Below are 25,190 nucleotides of genomic sequence, written 5' to 3' on the forward strand. Positions count from 1 at the left end.
TTTTAATAAGACTAATTAAATACCTTAACAATGCCATTGAAAGAAACTTCACCAATCTTTCAATAAATTACAGTCTTCCTTTACAGCATGTTTTCATTGATTAATCTCACTTAAAATGCAAAGAACTATATAAGAAACCAATTGACACTTAAAAACACCTCTCAGTTCATTCTGATTAAATGGGTTAAATGCAAAGAAAAAAGACCACTAGTGACCCCTGACATAATTAAAATTACAACCCTCAATCACAATATGTTAATCCTCTTATTTCAATATTCTCCATAGATTTTTTTTCTTTCTCTCAGCTTGTGCCTTGCTTAAATAACTACATTCATTTGCCTAAAAGATACTTTTAAATTTATAGACACATTCTAAACATTTTGAAGAGGCATAATACTCAGTGCCAAGTACTAGGTTTTCATATTGGGGGGGAGGCGGGGGGACCACCACATGGATTTAAATGCATTAAGAAAATGTTATCTGTGCAGGCAGTGAAAAAGCCCTCACTACAAGCTAAACACTTTTCTTTAGCAGAAAATACTTCTTTCGATGAACCTACTAAAGACTATTTACACCATTTCTTAAAATGAAAAACCCTTTATCCTGCACCCTCACTGTCCCATGCTCCTCCCCAAAAACCCTTACCAAATGACAGGCTCTACTACAATAAATTTTATGATTCAACTTACTGAATTCTGTTTTTTTTACTCAGTTTATTGAAGTGCAATTTCAATACTTAGGGAGGAGGTATAGCATAAAAATTAAGACAATGAGCTTTAGACACAGACTGCTTTGGTTCCAATCCTACCTCCTGTACCCAGTTATGTGAACTTAAACAATTTAATCTAAGACTCAGCTTTCCAATCTGTAAAATGGAGAAAACGATGACCCCCCTTTGCTTCATAAGGTTGCTGAACACAAGCTCTGAGCAAAATTTGGGATATAATAACTACTTAATTTTTTTTAATTCAACACTGATCTTCAGCAACATATAATCTAGGAAGACTATTTCCTCATTCAAAAAAAGAACCAATTAAAAAAGCAAAGCAGTAGTATCAGCTATATCAGTCTCAAGCACAGTTTGTTTTAAAATTCTAATTTGTGAATACATTTATATGACCCCAATCCCACTCCCAGGCAGTTATTGACAATTTATGTTCACACAAAAACCTGTATGCAAATGTTTACAGCAACTTTAATAATCAGCCAAAGACTGGAAATAATCCACATGTCCATCTGGTGAATAGAAAAACTGCACTATGTTCACACACTGGAATACCACTCAGCAATAAAAAAGGACAAACTCCTGACAGGTGCAACAAAACAGATGAATCTCAAACGCACCACAATACACAGAAGAAGCCAGGCTTCAAAGAGAACAAGCTGCATGATTCCATCTACATGACAAAATTATAGACAGAAAACGTTCAGCGGTTGCTAGGGGCTGGGTAGGGAGAGGAGCAGGCCACAGGGGGCTGCATGGACTCTTCGGGGTGACAGAATTGTTCTCTACCTTCACTATGATGATTACACAACTGTGCACATTGGTCAGAATTCACAGGCCTGGACAGCAAAAGAACTAAATTTTAAGTTAAAAAATTCTAATTTTGGGGGCTTTTTGATATTTTATAATAAAATAGGAACTCTCTCAAAGTTTACCTAAAAAATGTATCTGAACAGAACTATCTATGTATCTTTAAAGACCTCTGGTAAAATAAATACTAAAATGAAACAGAACAAGAGAAGACTAGTATGCTTTATATCACAGAGATTTTCTTGGCACACAGAGGAGTTCCAAGACTCTGACACTTTGTGTTATTGTCCAATACTTCATAAGCTAAATTATTAAATTGCATATGGGCAAACTGTAGTCAAGGTTTAAGTCTCTACATATGATGCTATGTATGAAGAGGATTTATTAAAGTGTTCATGTCAGTGTAAGAGTTTTATGTAGCCAAAAAGTAAACAAGATAGTTACTGCATACTTTGTAATGCATGCTTTTTACAAAGAAGCTCAATGGCTCCAGCAGCTACTATACAAGAAACCAATTATATGATTTCAACAAGCATTCCCTGGCCACGGAGTTATCAGCGTGGACTTTAACCTGGCCCATCTCTATCAAACTCATTCAAAGCATGCTGACAGACCAGCAAGTCAAGCTACAGGGTTACTGAATTCGATAAACCACCTTCTTTAATAGCTGTTACCACAGTGCTTAGCTGCTCCTGTTATTGCTGCAGATGGGAATTCATTGATATGATTAAATTTGATGGTATGATAATGTATGGTAATCATGATTAATCAGAAACCCACTAGCAAGTGGAGGATGTTGGGTATCATGTCACCTGCATTTTAAACTGCATTCTCTCCTTGCAAGCCTGACAATGTTTGACAGCTGGAAGAATCTCCTACCCCATTCGCCTGCTACTACTCACAGATTTGATAAGAGAAAATGCCCATCATTCCTTCTCTATTGTAAATGCTAATAATTACAAGGCATTAAAGGTATGTTGTAAAACAGTAAGTGTTCAAAAGCAAGACTTTCTTTCCTGGATGGAATAAAGTCTAGATTCTCATCTGCAAGGGCTATAATCAGAAAGAAATATGATTTGATGCAGCAGTCTCATCAAACATGATTTGCATGAAATGGCGTATAAGACACATCCAGGAAGCATCAATCACCACCACCTGATACCATGCTCCACAATGCAGTCCGAACTACCTGTGATGTGCTGTAATGACAGAGTAAACAACACAAATTTCATTTGCTGGGTCTTCCTAAGTAATAACTAATAACGTAATTGCTAAGAAGACTAATTTAAACATTAAAGTATAGTAGTTTTTTGAACACAATTTTCATTTTTAAGGTAAACAAAGAGCACTAAGAAATTATTCAGCAGCCAAACATTTGGCATTTAACTGGCTGACATATCATCATTTAATCAACACATCAATGTGAAATCAAAGCACTAAGTAGGTTTAAAAATATCCCAGGGTCAAGAATCTTTAAAATATGAGTTACATGGGATGTAACCATATTCTTACAAACAGCAATTGCATTGGGGGTGGGGGGGGATTTGGTTGGCAAAATCTCAAGGCAACACTTTAAAATATTCCAATAATGTTTGTGTTACTTTTTTAAATAATGTTTGCAAGCTTTAAAAATAAAAATCTCTTTGAGGACAATTACATGACAGGAAAATATACTCGTGGATAAGGAAAGGACTTATAACTCTATATTTATGACAAAAACAAACAATATAAAGCCTCTGTGAAAAGAAAAACCAGTAAGACTAATTAACTTGTTAAACAAAGAACATCTGGAATTGAAAACAGAATTCAAACAGAAACAGATAAAGTCTTTCTTTCAGAAAGTAAACTAGCCTTCCCTGCCCCATGTTCCTATAAAAAACACACACAAAAATGTTTTGTGCAATTACATTCAAAGGTCCTGACATGAATGGATAGGCTTCCAGCAAGTGGACTGCTAGATGGTAAGAAGCTGGACAGAAAGACTTCACAGAGCAAAGAAGCCAAAATGGAGAAGTCATTCATATAGGACTTGTATAATCCCTAAGGATGTATGTTACTTCCTGCACCAATCAGCTCCTGTAAGTGTATTCACTACTTAAATATCTGAGATACATGGAAGATTGTAAGATTAACTTTTTTTTTTCTTTTGGTAGCTGGTCAGTACTGGAAGATTAATATTCTGGTATGAAAATTCTTTCCTTGACATGCTATCAGTTGAGATATACTTTAAACTTGTAAAAAAGACTCCTAACTCTCATTTGAAAAAAAACAATGGTTTCTGGGAATAAAAGCTGGAATGAGAAGAAACATTTCAGAGTTGAGCAATAACAGCTGTATCCCTAACTAAAATAAGGTACATGAATCTAGTTTTCAGATAGAGGCTCCTCAAACAAGGGAAGAGGGAAGAAAGCCCATCCGAGCACAGACTAAAGTGACCAGAGAACTGACAACTTCGGTGCCAAGAGTTAAAGCAGTTTTTTCCAAAATGATCAAAAATAAGGATCCTTTTCTTATGACATTTATGACTTTGACATTCAAATCTGTTTTAAAAATTGTTTACTCAATTCTCTAAATATTAATTAACAGGAAATAAAAACATTAGTCTTTACATTAAGCATAGCCCAGGATACCATATTTAGGCCTAGGATTTGAATTTTTAAAAATAACTTTAGTAACAATTTTAAAACATTTTAGATAATTTCAAACACTAAAAAATAGTGTTTCATATTGGATTGCCTAGAGTTCTCTGTGATGTTTAATTTAAAAACTGGAGGCACTATCACCAAATTTCCAGAATTTTCTAAATTTCTAGAAAATTTCTACACATACTAGTTCTAAACTAAGTATTTCTGAAGTTTTTATTAAAATTGTCAAAAAAAATTGACTTTTAAGAAAGTAAAGTTTATCACTGTTGGGGAAAAGAAAGAACACCTTAGCATGAATACCAAATGTATCCTAGATCCTTTAAAATTTAGAAATCTGCTGGCATTTTATCTATTGTCTGCCTTTTTTTCTCTTTAGTAACTGGGTCTAGAGTTGAAATCTTATATAGTTAAATACACATGACGTAATTCAACTACGCAAATTCACATATGCATGCCTGAAAACAACAAAAATTAGTAAAAAATACAAAAATTAAAATATATACCCCTTCTCTACTCATTCTATGTAGGGCTCCTAATAAGTGGCAAGATAACTCAATACTAAATTCCCATGTATACTGAATCAGAAACTATATATTCATGCCGTCGGTGTACAAGGCTCATGACTTAGTCTGCACCACTGAGCACAATATGACTGGGACTCTGTGCAAAAGTGTTATCTACAGACATTACCAGATAATCACACAAACACGAGTAAACTCACACTCTCACTAACATGAGGAAGCTACATATGCACTGTATAAAGCTTTGAACCTAACACTACCTATCCTAGGATTAATGGGAATTCACTGAAAGGGGTTTAGGCTGGGGAAAAACAAGATCACAATGAACCCAGCTTTCCTCAACTGCCAATTTCATGAAAACTGGTGCATAGATTTCTGAATTCAAATCTATTTTTGTGTACCAAGGAACTACACTGATGCAAACAGAACCTATAATAAATCTGAAATTTGGCTTCCTAACTTGAATTTTTCGTCAATTTGTGTGTGTGTGTGTGTGTGTGTGTACATAGCCATTTTATAAAGCAAAATTCAATTTAATGAACACTAATTGAAGCCCAACCACAGAAAAGTACTAGGACAGAAAGTAAAGGATAGATGGCTGTCCATTAAGTACCAGGATAGAGCCTACAGAGCATATGGCCATCAATAAGACATCTCCAAAGCACTTTAACAAGCCCACAACAGTACTGTGTTCATTATTTTACAATTTTACTCCAGTGAAAATTAGTTTAAGAGCATAAGTTTGGCTTTACTTAATTATGCTTAGTTCATCTTATAATTTAGGGACTAGCACTATGCAGAGCACTTGGCAATAAAGCATACCCTCATTAAATGTTTACAAAATTAAACTTATATTCATAGTAGGCAAGTTTAATCTAGAAGTAGAAAAAGGAAAAATAATTTTACTCAACAAAGATCTGGCTTATAAATAAAAAGAGAGGAGAGAGACTAGAATTTATCTCCCTCCCCAACAATACCAGGGCACTTCAAAAAGTTTGTGAAAAAATGGAATTAAAAGATAATACAAAATCTCTCCATGAACTTTTGGAAGACCCCTCATAGTTTGGTGAACTTTTTTTTTTTTTTTTTTTTTTTTTGTCTTTTTTGTGACAGGTAAGGGGATCGCAACCCTTGGCTTGGTGTCGCCCGCACCGCGCTCAGCCAGTGAGCGCACCGGCCATTCCTATATAGGATCTGAACCCGCAGCGGGAGCGTCGCTGCACTCCCAGCACCGCACTCTCCAGAGTGCGCCACGGAGCCGGCCCCTTGGTGAACTTTTTAATAACATAATACCTCTACTGTATTTTTAAAAAATAGATTCCACATTCGACTACTGTCTCTAAGGGAGACTGATAACAGAAGTAAGAAGAACACTGCATTTTCTACACCACAAGTTCACTGTCACTTCAGCTTAAGCTACTGCATTTGAGGCTTAAAGAAAGATACAATACCTGTTAAACAGTGGTAAGTACCTGAGCTAAAGAGGATATCTCTCAAATTATATCACACGGGTAGCTAATTTCTTTTTTTTTTTTTTTTTTTGTGACCGGTAAGGGGATCGCAACCCTTGGCTTGGTGTCGCCCGCACCGCTCTCAGCCAGTGAGCGCACTGGCCATCCCTACGTAGGATCCGAACCCGCGGCAGAGCGCCCCACACCGCACTCTCCCGAGTGTGCCACGACCCGTAGCTCATTTCTAACCCAACTATTTCCTATCACCCACACACACTTCCCATCTCAAAAACAAAAAACATTACACCTTGCAGAAACTTTTCCAATTGCAGTTCAGCAATATTTGCCATCCTCAGAGCACTATATAACTTAAAAATACATTCAATTTCTCACAAAATTTTTCTCCTGTTATCCCTTCTTTTAACATCCTGCAAGTATTATAAGGTCTTCTGGTATCAAATACAATCATATCTGCACAAACGAAAAATAAAAGTAAATGAAAATTCCAAGTGACTATTCTAATTTTATAGTAGTAAACATGTTTTTTTATATACACATCAATTACATACAACATTGTTTTACATTTATTTCTTAAATTACAATTGCTTTTTCACATCAAATTGTATCCCTATAGTCCAAATAAAGCATGAAAACAAGTCCAATAATGATTTTAACAGAGATGTTCACGATCCTGAGAAAAAACAAGAAGTACTTAAAATGTTGGTGCTTTACAACAAGTAGCAGATAAACTACCTTAGAAGAAAAGTATCCAATGACTAAAACCATACATGCTTGGGTAATGCAATTAATAAAACAGCTTTTTAAACAAGTGCTTTCAATAGGGATTGGAACTCAATAAATGCCACTTAATTTTTTTAAAATAACTAATTTTTAGAATTTAGTAAGTACTCTAAAGAAAAAAAAAGCTAAATATAAAGAAATGACACCACAAAGAGCCAGCTTCGGAAACTATATAATTTATAAATGATAACTACAAATCAAGGAACTTTCTAAAAAATACTCTGAACCTTAAATCCAATACTTAACTTTATTTTTTGACTAATCACCTGATTATACACTCAGATCCTTCATTTAAACTTTTTGGCTAAATGCTACAAATGCTATCTGCTGAAGTAAAAAAGCTAAACATTCAAATAGGCCATTTAGATATTTCCTGAAAATCAGATTATTTAGCCTAAATATAAGACTACCTCTGTTCAAATGGCATTAAAATTATATGGTCTGTTCCATTTTTTTCCACACTGTTTTTAAAAAGAATATGTACTCACTGGATTAATAAAACCATAAACAAACCATATATCAAATCAACCAAAAGTTCAAATAAAATAAAACGTGTACATTTGAACAAACACAACTAGTTAATGAACATTTTTCTTCTAGCTAAAACATATGAGAATGGATAAAATTATGAAAAAATACAGAAAAGTGTGCATGTCTCTGCATGTACAAGTGAATGGCAGAAAGAGGAAGAGAGAAGGTGTACTTTCTTTTAAAAATACTTAAACGCCTTCATTTTAAAATATAAACTAATGGCTCATTAAGACTTTGGAGGTTCTTTTGAAAAACAAACAGAAATCTCATTTTTATTCCCTAGAATTTCACACACACACCCACATATACACAAATGCCCATGTGCCTGCATGCAGGGACACACACAACACACACACAGACACATAGTTCCTATAATAAAGCAAGGTCCTTTCCCTCTTGACACAAGGAAATAATAAAATCAGAATTTATATTCTCTAAGATGAAAAGCATTCCACTCATGATCCTGATTCAACAATTTTACAGTTAAACAAAATTAATTCCACTCTCAAAAATCCATTGACCTTAAGCTTTTAACAAACATTTTCCACTGCAGAAATTATTGTCAATATTTACAAATCCTTCAAGTTATATTTGGCTGGACCCCCTTGCATGTTCTATATTACTATTTCTTACGAAATGTGTGCTCATCCCTGTCAGAGCAGAAGCAGCAGCTGCTACTCACCGGGAATCTCTGGGGTCCCACGGCAGGTCTTGGCTGGCTTGGAACTGGCAGCAAGGGCACTGCGAGAAAACAACTTGCGTTACAAATACACTTTATCCACTGGAAAAGGAAGACAATATGGGAAGTGCAATATAAAACACATACTGGGTATATAATACAGAGAATAATATATAATGTTTACACTTACGCTAAAGCACTTAGTATTTTTAACAATTCCATAAAAAGAAAGGGGAGAGCAGACGTTTTCTTTTCAGCACACAACAGCACAGGCAGATGCTGAAAGTGCGGTAGTGAATTAGTGCTCAGAATTAAACTATTTTGCAACAAAAGACAGTATTCCTCATATATCGTTTGTTTCTCACATTCCTATCCAGGTTACTCGGGCTATCAAAGCCCAGTTACATTTTCCTACCTCAATCATATACAAAAGTAAATCTTCTAAAATCATGAAAGAGAGAAAGGGAGGGAGGGAGGAAATGCGGCAGAGAAAGGAAAATAGACTCTGGAAACTGGAGAAAATGCTCACATACTGTTACAAAGAACTACTAAACCATCTACTATGCCAGTTTTAGTTCGTTTTTTGTTTTAAATGAGCAGAATTCCCGTCAATCTACCAGAAGAACAAGAAATCAAACTATTTTTAAGTAGATATTTCATAATAGGGAAGAAGCTAGATGTCAGTTTCACACATTGGGGCTAAATCCAGATGTGTGTTAAGATGTGATATACTGATCTTGATTTTGAAAAAAACTTATCACCTTTCACTAAAATGTGCTGCCAGATGCACCAAGAAAACTCTTGATTGTCAGGTGTTGCAGGCTGAATTATGTACCCTGCCTCAACTTCACCCCAAACTGTATGTTGAAGCCCCAAGCCCCAGTACCTCAGAATGTGACATTTGGAGATAAGGTCTTTAAACAGGTAATTAATATAAAATGAGGTCTTTAAGGTGGGACTTAATCCAACCTGACTAGTGTCCTTATAAGACAGGGAAATTTAGACACAGACTTGCACACACACAGAAGGGGAAGATCATGTGAGGACACAGGGAGAAGGTGGCCAATGACAAGCCAAGGAAAGAGGCCTCGGGAGAACCAAGCCTGCCCACACCTTGACCTCGGACTTGTAGGCTCCAGACCTGTGAGAAATAAATTCAGTCTGTGGTACTTGTTATGGCAGCCTTAGCAGACTGAGACACATCAGGTAAGGTTTGCAAGGTAGCATGTTTTAATTTAAGTTTCTGGTGAATGAGAAATATAGAAATGATACATCTTAATAGTCCACCAAAATTACTTCAAAAATAGAGTGGTAGGATGAGCTATTTTTAATTTACTATGATTACTCAAGGAATTCTGTACATCAGCCTCATAATTAACATCATACTTCCACAGGTTCAATTTAAAGTGATGGTCAATGCAAAGCTTGACTAAGAGAAGCTTACTTTTACAAAATATAAAAATGGCAGAAATCTATCCCTCCCCTGAGAGACTAATCTAGTGAGTCAAAATTTCAAAATTAGAGAGGATCAATTTGCAAGACTTTAAGTAAAATGAAATCCACTCTCCCCAATTCCACATAGCTAGAAGTACATCAGTTATGTCTCTGAAGCAGAGAAAGAAAACACAAGAATATCTCTAACCTCAGAAGATTATAATGAAGGTGACGAAGAAAAAACTTACACATTAAATAATATAAAGACAGGATTTTAAAAATTAAGTACCAAATATAAAACACCCAGATCTTCAAGAACTCTGTCATACGTACCACTTGTATTAACTTGGAATCTAAATGTCAATACCTATCAAATAATTCTAGTACAATGAAAGGGTAAAAATGTTAAGCCTCCTTAACTTGGGGAATAACAGCAAGAAGTTGAGGTGAGACCTCTGGGAAGAAATCTAATTATAATGAATGGATTGCTCACACAGAAGCCTCTGATGAGCTGGTTATTTCCATAAAGTGTAAGCCTTTTTTCTCCTTTAAAAAAAAAAAAAAGATACATAAAGTGTGTAGAAAAACAACAAAAGAGAAGAGAAAAAGAATAACAGCTGACTAAAGAGAGTATCTGAGAACAGGTGTGACCGGAGCAGATCAGACAGTGGTCCAGCCCAGAAAGAAGCCTCGGTCAGAATGTCCGGGTGACTGCAAACTGCCCACACCCGGGCCCTGTGAGCAGCTGGCTTTGGAAGCAGGAAGACAAGGCTACCCAACTGCCTCCTTGCACCACTATGGGCAGAAGAGAATTTAAATCTCGTAATGTGAGAGAACAGTCTAGTTGAACCTTATATTTGAATATTTGATATTTAATATTTATATCCTTGTTGTCCCATGTATTTAATGGACTAACATAAATTTTCAATTCATTACAATAATTATCGTAGTAAAAATATGGAAAACAAGTTGAATTTCCATCCAAACTGGTTAAATAAATCATAATATAATGGAATGTTCTTCATCCTCAAAAAGAAACTGTGCCATCAGGAAAAGATGACTATATATTGTTAATTTTTTTTACAAAAAGATTTTTAAATGTACTTTTACTCACATAAGGCTCTAAGAACCGCTGGTTTAATCTATATATCTTACATGTACAGAAGACATGTTGATGGCCTCACTCTAAAAAATGTAGATTTCTATGTAAGCTCACTCATTTATGAGTGGATAAACAACTGCCTCAAAAGTGCTACGTATCTGCATCCAGCAAGGATGATTTCTACTCTCTCTGCATCAGCGCACCTCTGAAGATCAAAGGTGAGTTAATGAGAAGGAACATGGAGCACTGAAGTGCCTGGCTTCTAGGAGAAAAAAAATTTAGCTGGTTCTAAGAGTTTAAAACTTTTGTCAGAAAGCTGACCTTGTAATTAATGAATCATGCATGAGCTTTGGGGTGCAAGGCCTGCACTCTTTACCTATTAAGACTGTTGACTTTTGGCAAGGGACACCATTTACATGCCCAGAAGATATCTCAGGGTTTCTTTATAGCTTTTCCACTCTGTAGTTGTAATACTATTTTATTTTTCTTAGAAAATCTGTGCATTTTACCAACTGCCTGTTTTCCACTGAATTTTACAGGGAAATAACACAACAATAGCAGATGCTGGTTAAGTAAATTATTCTGACAAATTAGATTTACTACAGTTCCAGTTAAGGGAAACAACGTAGATAAAATGCAAAGATTATTTTAATGAGCACCATCCTTCCCCCACTCCCTCACAGCTACTAAATGAGACACAGGCATCATGCTGGCCAGTGATGCACGTACACTGCCTGCCCTTCGGATGCTCAGAGCCATGCATGAGGACGAGGGTCATGAGTTATTCTAACACAGGTGGGAAGAGCTGTGACGCACATGGGGACACACAGTGGAATAAGTTACGTCAGCTCCTCCTTGGGAAGGAGGACCCAGAGGAGCTGATCACGCTTTATAACCTCCTATTTCTCTGCCATGCCAAATGGCCTACTGTCAAACAAAAGCAGTCTCCTGATGGTAACCCACACAGTCAACAGGGGTCCATAACATCCCACCGAGGGCCACCATCACAGCCTGCTGCTCCAGGCCCACAGGACAACCTCATGATGCTTCTGACCTGAGTATGTCGGTATGGAACGGTCCCAGGCTCCAGGCCACTGGCCATCATCCACAAGTCCTGTCTTAGGCTTCTCCTAACTTCTGAAATGTATCCCCCACACTCTTTGGAATCCCAAGTTCACCACCAGCAGAATCTATGACATCCTTCAGTCCCTCCACCTTCTTGCTCTAATGCAAACTAGACCCTCCCCTGAGGCTCTGCTAAGTGGCAGCTTCTTGCAGGGTCTGGAGGTGGGGTGGGCTCCTTCTTGATCTCACCACTGTGTGTAGACCCCACCCTGAACTCATGTCATCAGATGACATCCCCACCATTCACTGCACCCCTGGTGTCTCAGGGAACTCAACTCCTGCTTCACTGCTGCCATCTTGCATGCTCATCCAGGCAGTGTCTCGGCTCTTTGAACAGATGCAGAGAGGGTCCTTCCAGTGCCCTGCCTCTCGAGTCCATGCTACCTCAGCTGCCAGTCTTTATGGCCATCGCATCATCGACTGCCACCTTGCTTTCCACTGTCTCCACACAGCCCACCTCTTAGCACTACCTTCTATCTTTCCACCTTACTCCTCCCGCCAGGACCCTGATGCAAACACTCACTAAGCTCTGCAAAACTCTAGAGATCCCCTCCTGTTCACTCTCTCCTCCCCCTGCACCTACTGCACCCCCCAGAGCTCACCACCGTATGCACCGCCTGCCCTTCAGGGCATTGTTAAGCACAGCCCTGGTAAACCCAGCTGTCTATTCCACACCCAACACAGGACTCTTCTCCTCCCCTAGAGGACTTCTTAACTTCCCTCCTCAGGCCTTGACACATCCTCCTACCTCACCACCCTTGGCTGCGTGCTGCTTGCTGAAGCCATCAGGAAAGAACTTCAGACTCCTTGACCTCCCCAGCCCCCTATGCTCAAGTCTCAGCACACCTGCCTCTGTGCCCACGGTCCTGGCCAGACAAGGCTCCTGTCTCACCTACATCAGTGGTTTTTTTTCCTTCTCAACTAGTTTTTTCTGTAAGCGTACAATGTTACTTTTCCCCATCTTAAAATAAAAAACTTTCTCTCAAGCCCACTTCCTCCCATCAATTATCACCTAACTTCTGTTTCAGCAAAGCACCATCAAAGCTGGTCACACAATGACCTCCAGTTCTGCGCCCCATCTCAGTCAGGCCTGTACTTCCCCACTCCACTTCAAAGCCCCCCCATCAAACCCCTAAAACCTCCCTACCCCTAAGGGCAGTCTGCACCCCACTGACCCGTCAGTGGTGGGCCCCACCCGCCCCGTGGCCACCGCTTCCTTTCTCCGTCCTCGCCCACTACACTCGTTCCTCCTCCCAGCTCCTCTGCCAGGCTCTCCTCTTGCCCCCACCTCTCATGTCGAGTCCTTGGTCCCCACACATCAACATCCCTCCTCCAAGGCCTCTTGGGTGCAGGCTCCAGATCCACCTACGTGCCAACAGTCGTCCAGTTTGTACCTTGAGTTTGGACCCTTCATCTGAACTCTTCTCAATTGTCTACTAGACACCTCCACAGGCACGTGAGGTTGGTAACTCAAATTTAACACACCAAGAACAGAAATTTTGGTCTCCCCGCCACCTCGTGGCAATTCCACCCCTCCAAGCACTCAGGCCCCTCTGGAGCTGTAGTGCCTTCTCTCTCCCCACCCCCATCATCCCATTCATCAGCAAACCCTACTGGCTCCCTCTTCCCACTCCATCCAGCATCTGAGCATGCCTCACCACCTGCTATCATGCTGACCTGAGCCTCTAGCGCCTGCCCCCTGGACTCCTGGAGTCACCTCCTCGCTAGACACACAATTCCACCCTTGCCACCCTACAGCCCCCTCTAGAACAACAGCAAGTTGATCCTTGTAAAACATATAGCATGTCATGTCACTCCTCTGCTCAAGCCCCCCTAGTCACTGCCCATTTTGCTCAGAGTAAAAGCTAAAGTCCTTGGGATGGCTCAGAGGCCCACGTGAGCTGGGTGCTAAATTTCTTCTCTGCTTTTATGACCCCACTCAAGTCATGCTGGTCTCTTTTGGGTCACTCAACATGCAGGCATGGTCTCACCCTGAGTAAGCCCCTCCGCACTTGCTCATCCCTCTGCCTGCAGCCTCCTTCCCTGGAACAGTCACAATGCTCACTTCCTAGTGTCCTTCAACGTCAACTGCTCAGTGAAGCCCACCCTGATCATCCTATTTAAGATGATTAGCCCTTCCCCCTATTCATGCCCCTCCCCCCCCTATTCTGCTCTATTTCTTTCACTGCATTTTCATCTTCTAACATGCTACATAAAATCCTTACTTATTAGGTTTATTGCTTATTGACTGTCTTTCTGCTAGAAAGTGAGAGCATGATTGTACAGCGCTTTGTCTGTTCTGTTCACCAATATAACACAAATGCCAGGGATAGAGTAGTATCTCAATAAACATGTTTCTGTAATAAAACCAGCAGTAATTCCACCGTGATTAACAATTAAAGGATGGGGCCGGCCCGGTGGCGCACTGCTACAGTGCGCCGCTTGGGAGCACGGTGGCGCTCCCGCGGAGGGTTCGGATCCCAAATACAGACCGGTTCCCGCTCACTGGCTGAGCGAGGGGCGGGCGCAGCACCGAGGGTTGCGATCCCATTGCCGGTCCCGGTCTGGTACGGGCGCGACACTGAGGGTTGCGGTCCGTTGCCGGACATGAAAAAAGACAAAAAGGAAAAAAAAAAAACAATTAAAGGATGGATTTGTCCCTCCCTACCAGCTGACATTGGAAACAAAGGGGGACATGCTGAATGGAACCCAAGAGGGACACTTGCTACGGCAAGCGTTCTCACCATGAGACTGATGAACTGCCACAGCTCAGACCTCAGCGACTGCCTCCAACATGTTCCTCACACTGACTGTGCTCTCTCAGTCCCTTCCCCTCAGTCATAGAGTAAGAGACATACATTTTTAAACAAATGAACTTGGCCTATTGAGCTAAAATGTGTCTACGCAAAGGAGGAAGGAACCGAGGAACACAACTCACCCTCACAAGCTTGAACATGGAAACTACTTGCCACAGTAATGGCTCCAGTAAAACTGGTGAACGCGTTTAGAGGCAAAGGAACCTGAAACATCACCACAGTAGAAGAAAACACATACCTTGAACAGGAGTGACCACCGTCCCTTTGAAGTGTGGATTGATATGGATGTTCTTAGGCTGCTGAGGTGTCACGGGTGGAGGGGTCATCATTATTCTCGGGGTCTCTATCTGGGGAGGCATGTGCATCCCCTGAGGCGGGGAGGGGTGGTGCGGGTGCTGCAAGGGGAGCAGAGGCTGCAGCTGCTGCTGCTGGAACAAACTTCTGATCGGCTGCTGCTGAGGAGGGGGCGGCGGCGGTGGAGGGGGAGGCTGTGGCTGTGGCGGAGGAATTAATCTTGGAGAATGAGTCTAAAAATCACAAAAAAATCCACAGAAATAAACATTCAGAAGAAAAGTAAAAGAATGCTTTTACACATTCACATTCATTAAACTTCAAAGGTTTCAATTTAAGAAATAAGTTTATCTTAGCAACTCGTATAGAAACAGCAGGATACATAGGCCATTCCGCCTACTCACCGTGAAGGCTATGGTCTCACAACTGAGTCAACCTCAAGGCAAGGAGGAAAAATGGCAGCCTCAAAACACCCAGCATGTATTTTGAAAATAAAAAGTTCAGTTCAGCAAACAGCACTGCCTACAACGAGCAAAGCCCTGCACTGGGGACAAAAAAGGAACCCACACCCCTGGTCCTCCTCCAGGACATCTGGTGAGGCGGATGGGAACATGCATGAGGAACCTGCCACAGAAAAGAAGTGTCAGAAAAGGACAGGGCTGAAGAGATATTAACTTCATTAGGGGATGGGAGGAAGCATCTTTGAGAAGGTGGCGACTGATGGAGGAAGAGGAGAGACGTGCCGTGCAGAATAAGCAGCAGAATAACTGGAAAGAGGCAGAGGCAGGAAAGACCAACCTGTTTGGTAAATTAGGAGGAAACCAGGACGGCTGCAGCCACAGAGAAAGAAAAGGAAAGAAGGCGAGAGTGTGAAAATCACACAAGAGTGGTCAAACCAGCAACAGCACCAGCTGCCATGTGCTAAGCCCTGCCCACATTTTAAGTGCCTGTTGTAAAGTCAGTAAAGAAAGTAATTGACCTAGTTCATAACAATCCTATGAAGTAGGTGCTATTTATTAAACTCCTTTTACAAGATCTAAGTAGCTGGTAAGCAGAAGAGCTGGAACTGGAATTCAGACAATCAGATTCCACAAGTTTTGCTTTTAACCACTAATCAAACTGGCCACATAGCTAATTAGCAGTAGAACACTACATCTAATTCAACAAGCTGCTTTCCCTGGGATGCTGCCAAATTACAGAGGTCCTTTGAATTCCACCTAAACCATCCATTATTAGGCCATATACATACAATGTGTATAATGAATCACTGATGATCTCTTTGGTAGGAAGATGATCACAGTGTGTGAGATGGACCCGAGTAAAGAAGACAGAAGAGAGACCATATACTTAATAGGCTGTGGCAAGGACTGAATGAAAGAAATGGCCAAGGTCTGACAAGAGCAAGAAGACATTCCAGAAGAAGAATGAGTAGAATTTCAAAACTAAATTGTATCTATCTTGAGCCGGCCCGGTGGCGCACTGGATAGTGCGCCGCTTGGGAAGCGCAGCAGTGCTCCCGCCCGAGGGTTCGGATCCCACATACGGACTGGTTCCCGCTCACTGGCTGAGCGAGGCGTGGGAGCAACGCCGAGGGTTGCGATCCCGTTGCCGGTCCCCGGTCCGGTACGGGGGCAACACTGAGGGTTGTGATCTGTTGCCGGACACGGAAAAAGACAAAAAAAAAAGACAAAATAAATAAATAAATAAATTGTATCTATCTTGCCTCCTCGGGGAGGACTTTTCCAAAGATTCCAGTACCAGCTGAAACCTGCTGCCATACACGCTCCCAGAATGCAGCATGTTCCCTTCTCTAACTCATCACATTTCAAAAGTGCACACCTGCAGTGAGAGTGGGGATCTTATCTATCTTATGCAACACTGTATTCCCATGGAGAGCACATAAACTGACAATGGGACATGCAACTTAAATTTTATTAAACTGGGAATGACCACAATGCATGGTCATTAATTCAAGAGCATAATGAAGTTTTGAGGGAAAGATCAGGTGTTGTTTTAAACAAGCGAAGACTGGGGCCTGTGAAACATCCATGTGGAGGTATAGGAACATTTGGCAAATGGAGAAACCAGAGCTGGAAAGAGGTTAGGCCGGAAACTAAGACTCACACAGACATGGCAGGTTATGGGAAGGACAATGCTGCCGAGTGAGAATGCTGACTTAAAAAAACGACTAAGAACAAAACCCTGAGAAGCAATGCAATTAAAGAAAAAGGGATTTCAAAAAAATAAGTATTTAAGATGATGGATATGTTAATTAGCTTGATATAATCATTCCACAATGTATACATACATCATATCATCACACTGTACCTCATAAACACACGCAATTATTTGTCAATTAAAAAATAAAAATTTAAATAAGGAAGGAAGGGAAAGATCAAAGGAGAAAAAGAAGGAATGATTCTAGAAGAGAGTACACCCAAAATCTCATTTGCCCAAAAAGGAGTGGCTCAGAAAAAAAAAAAAAGATAATCAATAATGCCCAGAACATAGTCCAGAAGGACAAGAGGTGAGAGAAGGCAAGGTGGCAACTCTGAGCGCACTGTTCAGGAGTGAAAAGAATGAAATCCAGGAGGCAGGGGACTGAGCAAATGGGCAGAAGCACAGACATGAGCTAAAAATCTTCTTTCCAGAACTTTGGAGGGTGAACAGTCAAGGAGACAGCACAACTCTATGCTGGGAAATGAAAAGATCAAGGGTGCTGGTGACATGGGAGGAAATACAGTAGGGGACGAGGATAAGTTTACTTTAGAAAGCCCTGATCTTTTCAGTAAACTGGCAATTTTAATACACCACCGACTAGCAAAGATTACAGTCCAAAGCTGCATCAGACTTAGGCCAGCTGTCTGGTTTATTCCCAGTTCACAGTGAGCTCTAACAGTCCAGATCAGTCACACTAGAACCCAGAGATACATCATCATCATCAGGTCTCCTAAACTTCTGGGACATTTTCTACAGCATTCAAATTCTCTCGGTTCGGCCTCTCTGAAGGAGGTAGGCAATGCATGTCCTTCCTCCCTTTGTGGATAAGAAAACAGGCAGTTCAGTAACTTCTCCAAAATCATGGAGACACAATTATGCAAACACTGGTCTTATGTGTAGTTTCCACCCAGGAGGCCAAAATAACTGACTTGGCTGTTCAATATTTGACAAGTGTGAGCTTGGGTGGGAAAAGAGGGCAGGAAAGGGGAAAAAAACTTAAAGGTCTAACTTTTTTGCTATTAGTGACTTTTAAGAACAAAACAGGTGCATGAGCAAACAGCAGTTACTAACATCATCAAATTCTGTATGCTGTAATCAACCTACCTGCTCCTCTTCCCTACTTACAAACAAATTACAATTCTCATGCTCAAACCAAAAATCATCTTTCTACTTTATTTCACAAATGAATGTCTCCTAAAATACAACATTTCTACAGAAGCAAAGTGTGGTTTTCCCCAAAATTCAGATAAAAATATGAGACGTGGACACACATTCATACTAAATAAAGATTGACTTCTGAAGGAAAAAGCTATAAAACCCTAAAGCTTAACTGAAAGAACAACAACAAAAACACACAATTCCTGTCTTTGCTTCTGAGATTTCCCATCTTTGAAATACAGAGGAAATTCTAATTAAGTTGAAATTATATGATTTATTCCTAAATTATGAAAAATTTTTAGGAATAGGACATGGTAATTACTGTAAGAGAAACTGCTAGTTAAGGAAAAACCTATGGTAAACAGTGTAAAGGAAAAATGTTTTTATAAAATAAACAACTGCCTAAATTTTACATGTACTATGTTCAGCATTTTCAACACAGTGTGCTTAGGAGAAGCACCTATCTAGAAGCAGAAGATAACAGCAAGGCTCCACTGCTGTTCTTGTCATTTGAGGACATCAGATCTCTCACTAATTCTTCCTTTGGAAGTAGCTGTTGTATAGGATTATTTTTTACTGACAGATTATTGGAGAACTGAATTTCTAAGACTACGTATGAAATCACTTTATAAACTATAAAACTTTAATTTCACACAAAGGAGAGAGAAACATAAAATATGGTACCCACAAAAGCATGCATTCGTTTGTTCTATCACAACAGAATCATAAACATTACCACAACAGGAGGCTGCGTGGGAAGCAGAGCGGGTCTGTGATCCTTCATTCTTGCCCTCTCACTGCTCTCTCTCCTCTGGTCTCCCATTCCACGGCACATGAGAGAGCCTCCTCTCCGTCCTCCCCGCCTGGAGCCATAGCGCCCCTGTTTATGCTGGCGCTCTCTTTCTTCAAATTCAAGCAATGCAGCTTTGGCTTCTGCTGAAAGCTCTATTTGAAAAGATGCACATGTGTTAGATATCTTCAAATGGCCCAAACTAGATTTATAGGGAGAAAACACGAACGAAATATGTGACAATGGAATTCTGGAACGGCAAGTGCTTCACTCACAATAAATACTAAACTAAACAGTAGCAAGTATGATACAATTGGCAATACCACAACCCATTAGTCAAATAATTAAAGGTAATTTCACAAAGAATGGAAAACTCGTTTAACACTATTTCAAGTTCTCATATTTATTAAAAATTTTTTTTCCCACTGTTAAGACCTCTATCCATGCAGTCTTCTTTAACAGTAAAGACAGGCTTTCCTTTGTAATAAAATACAAATATCGCCTATAAATTTTACAGTATTTTCAACTGAGACCACTAAAATGTGTTAAGTGAAGCTAAAAAGAAGGGGCTGAAGTTAAATACAACCAGTGCCCTTAAATGGCTAAACTTTCTGCAATCAATTCCTCTTTCACTGGTATACGGCACTGGTCAGGAGCTGTCTCCACCAGTCCTACACTAGTATGATCTTCTTATTGAAGCCAGAAGAAATATTAATATGCAATGGCACACAGACTCAAAAGAACAAATTCCCAATCCTTCTGATTTAAAAACAAAACTATTATTAAATTCACTCTGAAATCAAATAATTAAGGGTATTTCATAAAGAATGGAAAACTAGTTTAACACTATTTCATTTCAAATTTTATAAAAACTTTCCATTGTGAAGACAACTTCTACCCATGCAGTCTGCTATCAAAGCCATATCAAATGACAGCAAAGTCACATTATAAACGTCATTAATACAAACATCTGCGTAGCATCCAGTAGCTGCTCACCTCTGTGCCAATGCTTTAGGAATACAAAAAACATGAGCTCTGGCCCTAAGAAACTTCAGATGGCATACTTTCCTAAGGGGGAAAGAAACACCTTATCCAAACATGATCCCTTTATTTTATAGGAAAATCTAAATTGTGACAATAGATCTTACATTAATAAGTGCACATTTTCCAAACTGTCACTGAATACTGAAAAGCCTTCTCACACTTTCTTCCTCAGTGAAGGGTAAATTTTAAATACTACCAGAGTCTACCCCACACCTTGGATTCCATCATCTCTGAACTCTTCCAAAATCTCTAAGCCACATTTCATTTTCTTGAAATTGTTTCTGTGGTATTCCCCTCCCCTTCAAATGAATCTAGACCCCATTTGAAAGAAAATTTAATCTCCTTCTAACCAGCACAGACTTTTATTCTAATCTTGACTACATGATTGGTTCACACACACATTTTATGCAGTGAATCAGCAATTATTTTTCTAGTGGTTCTGAGTGTCAAGATTAATTTCACTATCCTCAGTAATAAAATGGTTTCAAATGACATCTTTAATCAGTAACTAAAAATGCTTTCCTCCAATTGAGACAAGCTGTCACAAAAGGTCACCAAAATATGACAGGATGGAAATTACATTTGTAACTTCAACTGAAATGTTAATTTCCCTTTAAGTGTTTTCTGAACTATGTCCAGATTCTAAAGTAAAGAGATATAACTTAATGTAACAAAGTTTTACAGTGTATTATCTTTCTAAAATGTTATGAAAAATATATTTGCATGCAAATAATTTTATAATAGTTAGAAATGGATATTTATAGAATATAAAATTTGTTTGGCAAAATAAAAATAACAAATAATAGCCTGGGATTGTCTTACAAAATAACTAAATCAAGAAATGTTTAAAAACTGTGTACATACAAGGACCATAGTATAAAACTAGCACAGTATGCTACTGCTGGCACTAACAATCTTGAACTGTTTATCACTAGATAAAAATGGTTTTCTCATAGAACCTTTGCCTAAAATAAAATTGACTAAGTATATTATTTCAAGAGAACATTATGTGGGTATAAAAAGCAGGTTCTTTAGGCTAAAGCAATAAAAAGTAAGTTAACATATTATATACATGCCAACAAACTTAGAATAACACAAAATCTAGAAGCCTACCCATAGGTAATGAATTAAAAAGCCTAACTAAAGTAAATTCAGTTTTTCATTTATGGCTTGAACTGCTTTCAAAGACAATCTGAGGACCACTTCCTAAAGCAACAGAAGAGACAACTCTGAACTTCTGGGGCTGACACTTGAAGGAAACTGGCCAATGCCGCCCCGCTTTTAAAGATGGCTAGTGACATTTTCATTCAAAATAAATCGTTCCCTTACGCATGTATGTTCTAGTAACCCTGTTCAACTGGGTTCCATAAGAGAACTAAACACTTAAATTCTACAGCATCCTCTGTATGTAATGAATTAATTTATCTCCTAAGTATGTAGTTTTGTACTATCATTGAGAAAACTGAGAAAATAGTCACCCAAATATTCTTCTGTAAGGTTTAATTTCTGGAATTCCTGGTTGAGGAAAAGCAGCTAACCGATTAAGATCTTAACCTAAATGAAAGCCCAAAATTCTACTTCTAATCCAGTATGAGTTCAAAATACAAGCCAACAAACCAACAACATGCATTAGGTTCCTTAACTGTCGAGGGTGCCATATACATAAATTAGTGTTTTCCATATTTTAGAATGACATGATGTATATGAATGTGAAAAAAAGACTAAAAGTGAAAAAACTCCCTTCTAGATTTTGAATAGAATTCACTATTTCACATGATAACTTTCAGTGTCAAAAATGGCAGGGCACCACAGCATTATTTGATTCTTCTTTTCAAAGAATGGAGTGTTCTCAACATTAATCAATGATATCACAAAAAAAGTTTATTTGCATTCAAAATGTTAAAAGACATCATTTGCCAAAAAATACATATGATATGAGACAACATATGTACTCTAGTAACAAGATACTTTAATCCTATTGAAAGAGTAGGCGAACAGCTTTATACAATCAAATAAATGCAATTATTTCTGTACAGAACCTGAAACTGATATTTTCGATCACTAGGAACACACAAATAAACTAATAGGTAAAAATTTACATAGATTTCTAGTTTACCAAATATTGTTGTATCCTCTCTTTTTGATAAATATTTTCCTCATACGTAAAATTAATCCTTTGTTTGTGAGGAGGTGTTAAAGGTAATAGAGCTCACTGTTTTAGGAAACCAATCTCCTAATGAACCAACCCCCCCCCCCTTTTTTTAGAAGTAAGCCTGACTGTGCAGTTACTGGAAAACTCATGTTTCCAAACACTACCCTTTCTTCAGTCAGGGCTCACAGATGCAGAACAGTGAAAGGCACCTGTAAGCACCACTTTCACCTGCTCTCTTATCTAGCCAAACAAACATATTCCACACAAATGCATTCAAATCCTTAAAATGTTTAAAAGAATGGTAGATGTTCAAATTGTTTATGCTCATAGCCACTCTGCCTCTAAAGGCCCCAGGCCCTCTGCCCCCATATTCAAAGGGGGAGACTTGCCCACCATGAACCAGCCCTTCCAGCCTCTTGTCTCAGGACTAAATGACTATAAAGCTGCCAGATGCCTTGAAAAGGGGGGAAAAAAGATTCAATGCAAGTTCTTGGAATAAAAGAAAGTATAAAAGACTCTGGAAAGAAACGAGGCAAAGGTCCTGAAAAGAAAAGGATGCAGGAATGAAACAAGAATTATGAACACAGCCAAGCTAGACAACATTTCAGAACAAGGACGTTATTGGTATTTGCGTGGAGGTAAGATGAACAGGGATGAGATGACCACAGCTGGACACCAGGGAGGCGAGCAAAGGCAGAGAAGCACCATAGGTCGGGGGAGGATAGCACATCAGAGGGAAGGTGATGTGTGAGCTCCACTGTGTCCCCACAGGGAGCTGTCTGAAGAGGGGCAAGGCCCCCATTTACAATGTGGCTGTAAAGTGATTTAATGTTCTTAGAACTCCTAGCTACCCATGGGAGCTCTCAGTCACCATGCTTTTATTTTATACATCAGATTTTAAATTTATGCAACCAAAGCCACAGTCCAGATAAGAGACCCAAGATAAAGAAGCAGAAAAGAGACGACTCGCTACCCCTGATCCTGTCACTCCAGCCCCATCCCACTACCCAGGAAGGCACCTACACCTTGGCCCACGCCCTTGGTGTTCAGCCAGGGTTGGAGATCTTTCCCCTGTTTATCCTATCCCAACCCAAGACTGAGATGTCTTTGCTTAAGTAAGTTTGTTCTGTAATGTTACCAACTCCTCCTGTTGAAGTACTTCATTTTTTCCCCATCCTCCTATTTTAAGACATTTTTGCTCCATCTCCTTTTCCCAAGGCCAGTGTCAAACCCTATTTCATAGAAATTTATGATGTTTCTAAGAAACTTGGTTCAGATTAACTGGCAACTTTATACCATAACTTGAGAAAAGTCTAGGGAAATATCGGGCCAAAAGGTAGAAAAGAAGGAAACTGAAGGGGGAAGAAGGGGAGGATTCTAGAAGAATCTCTCCATAAATCCTGTTTAGTAAAGTAACATGGTAACACTGGCTCACTACTGTTAACTTGTGCATCTTAGGAGCTTAGTGTCCTCCTCTAGAATTTTTATCTGCCACTTACTGATGCACGCTCATGTTCTGGACTAAAAACAACTATAAATAATGGTTTTAAGAAGTAATGAGAGTAGTAATGAGAGCTACATCTTGATTTTTGTCTAAACCCCGACCAAAAGGCAGGTACGGCCCCTCTTCCTTCTACCCTCTCGTCCTCCTCCTTAGAAGAAGGACGATATCCTGTTGGTTCTGCAAGTATGGGTTCCGGAGCAGCATCACCTGGGAACTCATTAGAAATGCAACTTTCTTGGGCTTCACCCTAGATCTAATGAATCAGAGACACTGGGAGTGGGGCCAGAAATGTTTTCACAAGCCCTCTGGGTGATACCAATGCTCACCCAAATTTGAGAACCACTGCTTTATTCTCTGCAACAGACACTGGAGAAGACTGTCAGAGTATAAAGAGGGGCAGGGCCACTGGACAAATCTTTCTGTTAACTATATGTCTTTTAACAACAGAATGATATTCAGTTAACCTGAATATCCTTATTAAATTTGCTCAGAATGATATTCAATTAATTATTTCTATAAATAAGTTGGTTTGTCTCATTAAACACTGAGAGGAATAGCAGAAAACACAAAAAAGATGGCTATGAGGACACTGACAGGTACAAAATAAAACCAGCCTGGTCTAGAATCACCCCTGGAAATCTCAGGAAGGTCAATGGTCCTGCAGCTGCCATCCCCACACCACCTCCTCAGGACCAACCAGGAATGAATGTTAGGTACTAGAGTAGCTCTAGGCCACAGACTCCAAAAGAAAAACTATTTAAAAAATAAACAATCTTAAATATTTTATTCAAACATTTTTAATCCAAAAACAACAGGCGTTTTATAGAGTGACTTTTTACAGCACCATGAGTCAGCGCTGACCTCATGCAGACCACCCACCATCTGGATGACATCCACGACCTCCTAGTCAGCTTTCTTTTCCCATTTGATTATTTGTAACACCACTATGGAGAAAGTTGAAATGGGAGTGAAGAAGGATGGGAGACAGGCAAAAAAAGTTACCCAAAGTTTCTGGAATGTTCCTTCTCTCTCTAGTTACATCTGAGAGCCTAATAATTGTTCCTTCTTTCCTTTCAGTTTTGAAACGTAATCGTCCAGATTCTTCATCATCATCATCTTCTTCATCTGATTCTTCTTTTATGTCCTTCTGGAGTTCCAAAGTTTCCATACCTCCCTACATTGCAGACATACAAAGCAAAAAGGGAGGGAGAGTGAGTTCATATTCTTTTGAATTAAATATTAACGCTAAAATATTTTTTTAAGTTGTTTACATTTAAGATATAAGAATACACGGGCCGGCCCGGTGGCGCACTGCTACAGTGCGCCACTTGGGAGCGCGGTGGCGCTCCCGCCCCGGGGTCCGAGCCCACCCACAAAACCGGTCCCCCCCAC

General features: G+C 39.5%; 1 protein-coding gene across 1 annotated transcript in view; it reads right to left on the minus strand.

Moving 5' to 3' along the window:
* Nucleotides 1-25,190, minus strand: part of RBM33 (RNA binding motif protein 33) — a 98,406-nt gene that overhangs the window by 41,420 nt on the left and 31,796 nt on the right. The window contains exons 6-9 of the mRNA XM_008567081.1: nucleotides 24,801-24,972; nucleotides 19,045-19,253; nucleotides 14,878-15,166; nucleotides 8,166-8,224 (exon numbers count right to left, since the gene is read on the minus strand). Of these exons, the coding sequence (XP_008565303.1) occupies nucleotides 8,166-8,224; nucleotides 14,878-15,166; nucleotides 19,045-19,253; nucleotides 24,801-24,972 (729 nt within the window). The remainder of the gene's footprint in view (nucleotides 1-8,165; nucleotides 8,225-14,877; nucleotides 15,167-19,044; nucleotides 19,254-24,800; nucleotides 24,973-25,190) is intronic.

The sequence above is a fragment of the Galeopterus variegatus genome, unplaced genomic scaffold (genome assembly GCF_000696425.1).
Source record: "Galeopterus variegatus unplaced genomic scaffold, G_variegatus-3.0.2 Scaffold292, whole genome shotgun sequence".
Classification (NCBI taxonomy): domain Eukaryota; kingdom Metazoa; phylum Chordata; class Mammalia; order Dermoptera; family Cynocephalidae; genus Galeopterus; species Galeopterus variegatus.